This window comes from Procambarus clarkii, chromosome 37 (assembly GCF_040958095.1).
Source record: "Procambarus clarkii isolate CNS0578487 chromosome 37, FALCON_Pclarkii_2.0, whole genome shotgun sequence".
Taxonomy (NCBI): Eukaryota; Metazoa; Arthropoda; class Malacostraca; order Decapoda; family Cambaridae; genus Procambarus; species Procambarus clarkii.
In genome coordinates this window covers 26085640-26094328 of record NC_091186.1, presented here as the reverse complement: position 1 = coordinate 26094328, position 8689 = coordinate 26085640, and the positions used below count along the sequence as shown (strand labels likewise).

The following is an 8689-nucleotide window of genomic DNA, read 5'->3' as shown; positions in this document are numbered from 1 at the left end:
CACTGTCGTGCTATCCTGGGGAGCAGTGGTGCCTGTGTGTTACTCTGGAGACTTTGGCGTCACTATCGTGCTATCCTGGGGAGCAGTGGTGCCTGTGTGTTACTCTGGGGACTTTGGCGTCACTATCGTGCTATCCTGGGGAGCAGTGGTGCCTGTGTGTTACTCTGGGGACTTTGGCGTCATTATCGTGCTATCCTGGGGAGCAGTGGTGCCTGTGTGTTACTCTGGGGAGTAGTGGTGCCTCTGTGTGTTACTCTGGGGACTTTGGCGTCACTGTCGTGCTATCCTGGGGAGCAGTGATGCCTGTGTGTTACTCTGGGGAGCAGTGATGCCTGTGTGTGTTACTCTGGGGACTTTGGCGTCACTGTCGTGCTATCCTGGGGAGCAGTGGTGCCTGTGTGTGTTACTCTGGGGACTTTGGCGTCACTGTCGTGCTATCCTGGGGAGCAGTGGTGCCTGTGTGTGTTACTCTGGGGACTTTGGCGTCACTGTCGTGCTATCCTGGGGAGCAGTGATGCCTGTGTGTTACTCTGGGGAGCAGTGATGCCTGTGTGTTTTAACACCTGTGTGTTAAGTTGGGAGTAGTGTTACCCCACAACACCTGTCTTCGCTTCCTGGAACACTCCTCTCATCCGCCATATTGGCACCTATCCCCATTATTCCCTATTTCTTCACCTATGTGTGATTACTTCATCTTACCCCCAACACAACTTCACCTCTTTCACATGTGTATTTAAGATAAATTTGCACCTTGTATATTCCAGAGTTCATATTCAGTTCCTGCCCCGCTCCTGTGCCAGGTAAGTCCACTACGGGCTCACCATAGCCCGTGCTACCCGAAACTTTTTGTTCCGAGTAGCTGAAGCTAAAACAATAGCAACATTGTATATTCATTCCTTACCTGAAGAAGCTCCAGAGTGGAACGAAGCGTTGTAGAAAATACACCCTTCAATAATTATTAGTTTGTTGACCAGACCACACACTAGAAATTGAAGGGACGACGACGTTTCGGTCCGTCCTGGACCATTCTCAAGTCGATTGTGAATGGTCCAGGACGGACCGAAACGTCGTCGTCCCTTCAATTTCTAGTGTGTGGTCTGGTCAACATACTTCAGCCACGTTATTGTGACTCATCGCCTGCAATTATTAGTTTCTTTAAGATGAATGTCGGTAACTTGATTGCTCTTCTTAATCCCGAGAGTAAGAAAATAGTTAGAAGCATAGAAAGCTTATACTATAAGATCAACAATGTCAGCAATGTCGTCATATTTAACCAAATATGCTTATAGGAACGCCTGCTGCCTACGTATACATTATATATTCCCAAGAGAATACTTCAGTCAGCAGTTATAGAAGTTATAGAATATACAGTGTTAAGTGAGAACCACTCTCTCACCAGAACCGTTCAGCTGTACTCCTTTAAGTCGCTCTGTTGAGATTTTGCATTACACTTCTGGCAGTGAAGTTAATCCCACTGTCAGTTAAAATTATGTTAATGAATAAATTAACTGTTAATCACTAACGTTAGGATTTCTGATTCGTTCTCAAAACCAAATTGAGTGTCCCTTTAGGTTGCCTGAAAAGACGCTGGCATACATTATACTTATAAATGCAATGACCCACCAAAGCTGAATCAAAATCATCCCTATATTGATGACTGATTGCAAGACCTATTCCACACACGATACCAAAAATACATCCTATTGTAGGTAGTTTCCCCACACTGAAAACTGACCCCTCGACTAAAGGACAAATTGAATTTTTGAGCTGTTGCTCTAAATAGCTAACTAATCCATTGATAACCTCTGTGAGCTGTCTTCCATAGACAAGCTGGAGACACTGTAGCATCCAGAGGTGATCAGGAAATCAAGAAGATCGGACCCAACCGACTATCTCTCATTGTGTCTCATCACCAACTTACGGAGATGAGGAAGATGATGCGACAAGTGACGTAGATGTAACCCACGTTGACCGGAATGGAGACGATGGATCCATATAATATGAGACCTGAAGAGGAGAGAGTGTGGTGTTAGTAGACTCCCATCACATGAGGAGGAGTCAGGAACAGTACGACACTACTCTCACTCTAATTCTGAAACACGCAACTCGTCATGAGTCTTGATGAATGCAAACAACTGCTACGAACACTTAATAGTAACCTTATATGAGTATCATGTGAGTAATATGAGTACATTATGAATGTATTATTTGTGTTATATGAGTATAATAGTTTAATATGCTGACTAGACCACACACACTAGAAAGTGAAGGGACGACGACGTTTCTGTCCGTCCTGGACCATTCTCAAGCCGATTGACTTGAGAATGGTCCAGGACGGACCGAAACGTCGTCGTCCCTTCACCTTCTAGTGTGTGGTCTGGTCAACATTAAAGGTCAGAGCACTCACTTGCATATGCCGCGTATCCCAGGGTGAAGCCGATGCAATTGCCCCAAACCAACTGTGAAGAAATGAAGGTCATATATGATGAAATATATGCTATATATATGGTTCATATAAACCTCTATAATTATTGTGGTGTTGAAGAGTGCACTTGCAACAAGATTCAATACAAGGTATTGTATGATCGGAGGATTGTTAGTACAGAGTTAAGAGAAAGAGAGAGATAAACAAATGAACAAATCCACAAGGGCAGTGACGAGGATTCGAACCTGCGTCTGGGAGCATCCCAGACACTGCCTTAATCAACACTGTCTGGGATGCTCCCAGACGCAGGTTCGAATCCTCGTCACTGCCCTTGTGGATTTGTTCATTTGATGCATCACGTTAGTGGGATCTCTGTGTGTGAAAGAGAGAGATAGTTTCAGTCTCGTTATTATTATTACTTCCAAAGAACTAAACATTGTAGGGTTGGTTCTGACCACTGTGTAGGGAACTTATCTGCTTCTATCTAGATTACGTTATCTGCTTCTATCTAGATCACCTGCCTTCTCATTATCTTTGTACTTGAAATCATGTTTTGCTATGAGTTTCTCAACTATTTTACTTTGTCTCTCAGTTTGTTGACATTTTTCCCTGTTTTGCCTCGAGTTTTGGGGTATGTGTAAATGTTGCTACACCTATCCAAGTGTCGTAGCTTTTGTGCATTTATACACGACTTGATAATGATCCAAAACGGAGCGAAACGTCGTTAATAACTTCATTTTCAGATGTTGACCAGATCACACACTAGAAGGTGAAGGGACGACGACGTTTCGGTCCGTCCTGGACCCATTCTCCAATCGATTGTGTCGACTTGAGAATGGTCCAGGACGGACCGAAACGTCGTCGTCCCTTCACCTTCTAGTGTGTGGTCTGGTCAACATACTTTAGCCACGTTATTGTGACTCATCGCCTGCATTTTCAGATTTGTAGATTGTGCATCAATTTCTGAGTACATTCCTTTTGTGCTGAACATTTGCCATGATCATACAAGTGTACATTTATTTCATGCCTGCTGCCACAGGGACATACAGGTGTATCTTTAAGAACTGATTTCACCTTGACCAGGACCCCATCCTTCTCTAAAATTAAAGAAAACGAAATGACACAACAGACGAATCGGCAAACAATGTTCCAGTGTGTGGTGTGTGCTGTGAGGACCCGTGTAGGCTAGCAGGACCTCACAGAGGATGAGTGAGGACGAGAATGCAGGTTAGTGAGGCAGGCAGTGAGACAAGCAGTGCCACTCCGTGCCTGTTTATGACGCAGATAAAGAGGGGGATATCAGATGATAACACACCTATTGTTTACCTAAACACAGTGTAGTTCAATAAAATATCGCAGTCTTGATTGTGAGAAATCGGGCCCAGTCGGAGAACTGTCGTCCTGGACTTATATGAGATTGACTGAGATTTATTGTGTGATGAACAAAGCATAAGAGAAGGAGAGAAAATGAAAGAGGAGGGCCATAAAATAGAGGGCGAGAGTGGTAAAGAGAAGGTAAGTGTAATAAATCAAGGAGCATAAGGAGAAAGGAGAGAGTAAGAGGCGTAAATAAAGAATAAATGAGATCAAATAAAACAGAGAAGCTGAATAAGCCAGACTTAGAGCTCCCAGGATCAGACTTACCAGACTTAGAGCTCCCAGGACCAGACTTACCAGACTTAGAGCTCCCAGGACCAGACTTAGAGCTCCCAGGACCAGACTTACCAGACTTAGAGCTCCCAGGACCAGACTTAGAGCTCCCAGGACCAGACTTAGAGCTCCCAGGACCAGACTTACCAGACTTAGAGCTCCCAGGACCAGACTTAGAGCTCCCAGGACCAGACTTAGAGCTCCCAGGACCAGACTTAGAGCTCCCAGGACCAGACTTACCAGACTTAGAGCTCCCAGGACCAGACTTACCAGACTTAGAGCTCCCAGGACCAGACTTACCAGACTTAGAGCTCCCAGGACCAGACTTAGAGCTCCCAGGACCAGACTTAGAGCTCCCAGGACCAGACTTACCAGACTTAGAGCTCCCAGGACCAGACTTACCAGACTTAGAGCTCCCAGGACCAGACTTACCAGACTTAGAGCTCCCAGGACCAGACTTACCAGACTTAGAGCTCCCAGGACCAGACTTACCAGACTTAGAGCTCCCAGCACGTAGATGGTGACTCTGAGAGAAGAAGAAGAGCAGCAAGGACTGCTCTCCATCCGGATCCTCTCCGGCTGCTGCTGCTGCTGCATCTGCAACACGTCAACATTACCATTGTTGCACCATATAATGGATCACAAGTCCCGCGTGCTGTCCGCTCGGCCGACCGGCTCCCCGGCCCTACGAGGCTGCGAGGTTGCACTCTTCCCACCGTCAGGATACACTTTCAGATGTGAGAGCAGGTAGAGCAGTCTTAGAACGTCAACCTTGCATCTACGTCTACTCATTTCTACCCAAATGGTCTCCATCACCGGGTGCAATGAGCAGTGCCATTCAATTGAGGATTTACGGTCCTGTTAACCGTAATAAATCTAGACGAGGGATTTCGAAGACTGTTTAGCATCAATAGTTTTTATCAACACACGTAATTGTATACTGTCATGACCCAGCGTAAACCAGATATTATGATACTGTGTTCTAATTTTGTTGATAAATTGTGCAAACAATGCCCTTTATAAATATGTTTTTGAAGTGACCATATACATATATTTGTATACACTTTATCTGTGTGTGTACTGCGTGTCCGTATTTACGCGCGAACTATTAAATGTCACAAGGTTGATTGACGTTTGGGGGCGCCTTGTCTAACTGTTAACTGTTCGTTGAGAGACGTGTTAGAGGGTTGGCCAGCGTGTGTTTACTGAAGCGATTTAATGAGTTATTATTCTGGGTTGATAATATATTTAATGAACATGAGCTACAGTGTGTACCACTGTTCCAGTACAGTGTGTACCACAGAATGTGATATTCAAGTTGTTATTAAGTGTACTTCGAGAGAGTAGGACGTATTATTCACAGTTGGTACTGTCCGAGGTTACCTGTGGGTTGGTCGAGAGGTCCATCTCACTGGTCTGGGGTCCCTGGTACGTGTCGCTGGGATTGTATTGAGCTTCTGAGGAGCGAAGATAAAGTTGTATACTTCTCATGTAGATTAAGGTGAGATTATTGATTTATTGTGGATCTGTTATCATGTTATCAGTGTTATATCCTTTATATTGACGCGCAATTATGTGGTTTAAAGTGACGTTATATTTTTGTTCAGGTGGGGACTTAGTTGTTCTATTAAGCTATTTGGGACTCTAATATTAATAGTGATTGTTGACTTTGCCAGTCCTTAGGGGACTTGGTTTTTGAGGAAGTCATAGTGATTTTTAGGTTGATGTCGTGCTGGGAAGACATCAACGAAACACCGGAGCACCAGGACGAAAATTGCACACTGATACTTATAAGTATCTAACCTGGAGCATACAAGAGCTGCGGTCACACGTATAGTGCAGACATGCACTAGTGGTCGCTGAGCAGCTGTGACACCTGTTGCTGTCTCGTCATGGCGGCTAGCGGTGATGTGAAAAGTGCGGCAACATGTCTCTCTAGAACTCTAGATGGTGTGCAACTATCTGCTCCTTACTGAGGAAATTCTCTCTTCTGCAACTCGTCCTCATCAGCACAGGCCAATTGTTCGTTAATCCAGCCGCCAAACCACTATTTTTTAATGAAAACCCGTTTACACGCGATTCGCAACTGATGAAGTTCGGATATTTCTCGAGCACTGTTTTGCTGACGACCTTTGTTCGAATCACATCTCCGTAAATGCTTTCACGTACGTGGGTGAAATACGTTGAAGTACGTAATTCAAACACAAATAATCTACAAAAAGAGCTTAAACACTTAACCTAACTTACACCTAACTGTAATATATAATACTATTAATTTAAATATGAGAACGAACCTATTTTTGTATACACAATACTTTAAAATTCAACCCGTTCTCGCAAATTCGTAAAGTCAATATTGACTTATTAACTACGTGCATAGGTGATATACTAAACATAATAGATACCCTTAAAAAGATTCGTAGAAAACACCGACCATACCTAACCTTGTTAGTATCTTAAGATAAGCATCTTATTGCTTGGTAATTACAATTATTACTTAACCTATTATAGGTTAGGTAATAATTGTAATTACGAAGCAATAAGATGCTTATCTTAACATACTAAGTAGGTTAGGTAAGGTCGGTGTTTTCTATGAATCTTTTTAAGGGTATCTATTATGTTAAGTATGTCACCTATGCACATATTTAATAAGTCAATATTGACTTATTAAAATTGCGAGAACGGGTTGTTAAAATTGGATGAATGTCTCTCTGGGAACGGCCATTGTATTACCGAGCCTGGCCTTGGGGGAGGGGTTGTCAGACACGTAAACAACTGTTTCATTAATCATGCTGTTGCAACATGGGGCTATGTTGCACAATTTTCTATCTGTAGCACGGTAAACTTAGCGATTCTTGAGACGCAACTTTTAATGATAGCGGAAAGTATATATCCACTGGTTTTTGAGGACAGGGACTTAACGTGGGCCTTAATCACCATGTTGCAGCGTCAACTTGTCACGCACTCAGCCTCGTAGATGACAGATGTGTGAGATTGACAGCAGTCAACAGGTACAATGTCTCTTCAAGCTAGTGGAGAATGCTCCACTCTCAAGTTTACCATTTCTAGCTTGATCGCTCAAACTGTGGGCCAGTTAGAGCTTTTCTTACGGATAGACCTGATTGTATTCGCTTCAGCGCCACTACCACGTCAGGGGATGTCAAGCCAGGCATCCCATCACCCGGAAAGGGTTGTTAATCTTGAGATGGCAGCCGTGTCGACGCTACCGTTCTCCTCTACTTAGTCTAGCAAGCGTTTCTGCTAATTAATCCTATATTCATGATACGCGTTTTAACGTGCTATATCTGGCCTTGTGATGGCGGAGCCAGTGGCCGGATACCGGACACGTACGGTATCCAGCATAGTACATAGCAGGTATGTACTATGAATATTCCTGCTCATAGTGAGAGGCGCATGGCCAGAGCACATTACTGCTACACAGTGGGCAAAAGGAGCGGCTGAAACTGTAGAATCGGTGTTGTTGTTATAGATTCAGCTACTCGGAACAAGTTCCAAGTAGCAGGGGCTATGGTGAGCCCGTAACCTACCTGGCACAGGAGCGGGGCTGTGACGTGACTGTAGGATCGAAAATACTTGCCTTTGTCAGTCGAATTGATGAGATGAACACCTCTGTCCAGGGCCTATCAGCTGTGTCCTTTAGCCTGTCTGAGAAGGGGTGGTAGGTAGTAGATGCGAGGTGGTAGCTGGTAGATACGAGGAGGTAGATCTTTTTTATTTTTTACCACAGACGAGGCCACACATAGATTGGAGGTTGAGCGGCACCACGACCGCTGGAGCGCCACAACGACTCGGTTTAGGATGGTGGAGTGAAGGCTTGTCAGAAAGGCATCTCCGCCCTCACTCTTATCACACCACACCAACATATCTAATCAGACTTAGATAACAGATCGGCTGTCACCTGAATATGCCCTCTATTCACTGAGATTACTCCAACGATGTATTTTCAATAAGCGGTGTACGAGAATGTCAACACAGTGCTATAGTTAGGCTCCTCACGGGCTGCTTCCTGGGGATGGAGGCCTGGTCGAGGACCGGGCCGCGGGGACACTAAAGCCCCGAAATCATCTCAAGATAACCTCTCTCGTTAACACAAAACAAACCACAGATCCATATTAATCATAAGATTGTGGATTAGAGTTTTATAACTATAGTGCTATAAGGAAAAACATAAGAATGAATGGTAACTGCAGAAGGCCTATTGGCCCATACGAGAACATAAGAAGAACATAAGAACAAAGGTAACTGCAGAAGGCCTATTGGCCCATAACGAGGCAGCTCCTATTCTATAACCACCCAATCCCACTCATATACTTGTCCAACCCGTGCTTGAAACAATCGAGGGACCCCACCTCCACAACGTTACGCGGCAATTGGTTCCACAAATCAACAACCCTGTTACTGAACCAGTATTTACCCAAGTCTTTCCTAAATCTAAACTTATCCAATTTATACCCATTGTTTCGTGTTCTGTCCTGTGTTGATACTTTTAATACCCTATTAATATCCCCCCGGTTATGTCCATTCATCCACTTGTAAACCTCTATCATGTCACCCCTAACTCTTCGCCTTTCCAGTGAATGCAACTTAAGCTTT

General features: G+C 44.2%; 1 protein-coding gene across 2 annotated transcripts in view; it reads right to left on the bottom strand.

Annotated features, from left to right (window-relative positions):
* LOC123765858 (uncharacterized) overlaps positions 1-7918 on the bottom strand; it is a 10220-nt gene extending 2302 nt beyond the window's left edge. The window contains exons 1-5 of one of the 2 annotated variants that reach the window (XM_069337323.1): positions 7674-7918; positions 5459-5532; positions 4568-4672; positions 2408-2459; positions 1922-2007 (exon numbers count right to left, since the gene is read on the bottom strand). In XM_069337323.1, the coding sequence (XP_069193424.1) occupies positions 1922-2007; positions 2408-2459; positions 4568-4672; positions 5459-5482 (267 nt within the window). In that variant the 5' untranslated portion in view covers positions 5483-5532; positions 7674-7918. The remainder of the gene's footprint in view (positions 1-1921; positions 2008-2407; positions 2460-4567; positions 4673-5458; positions 5533-7673) is intronic. The other variant, XM_069337324.1, reaches the window with a different exon arrangement.
* Positions 7919-8689: the final 771 nt, after the last annotated feature.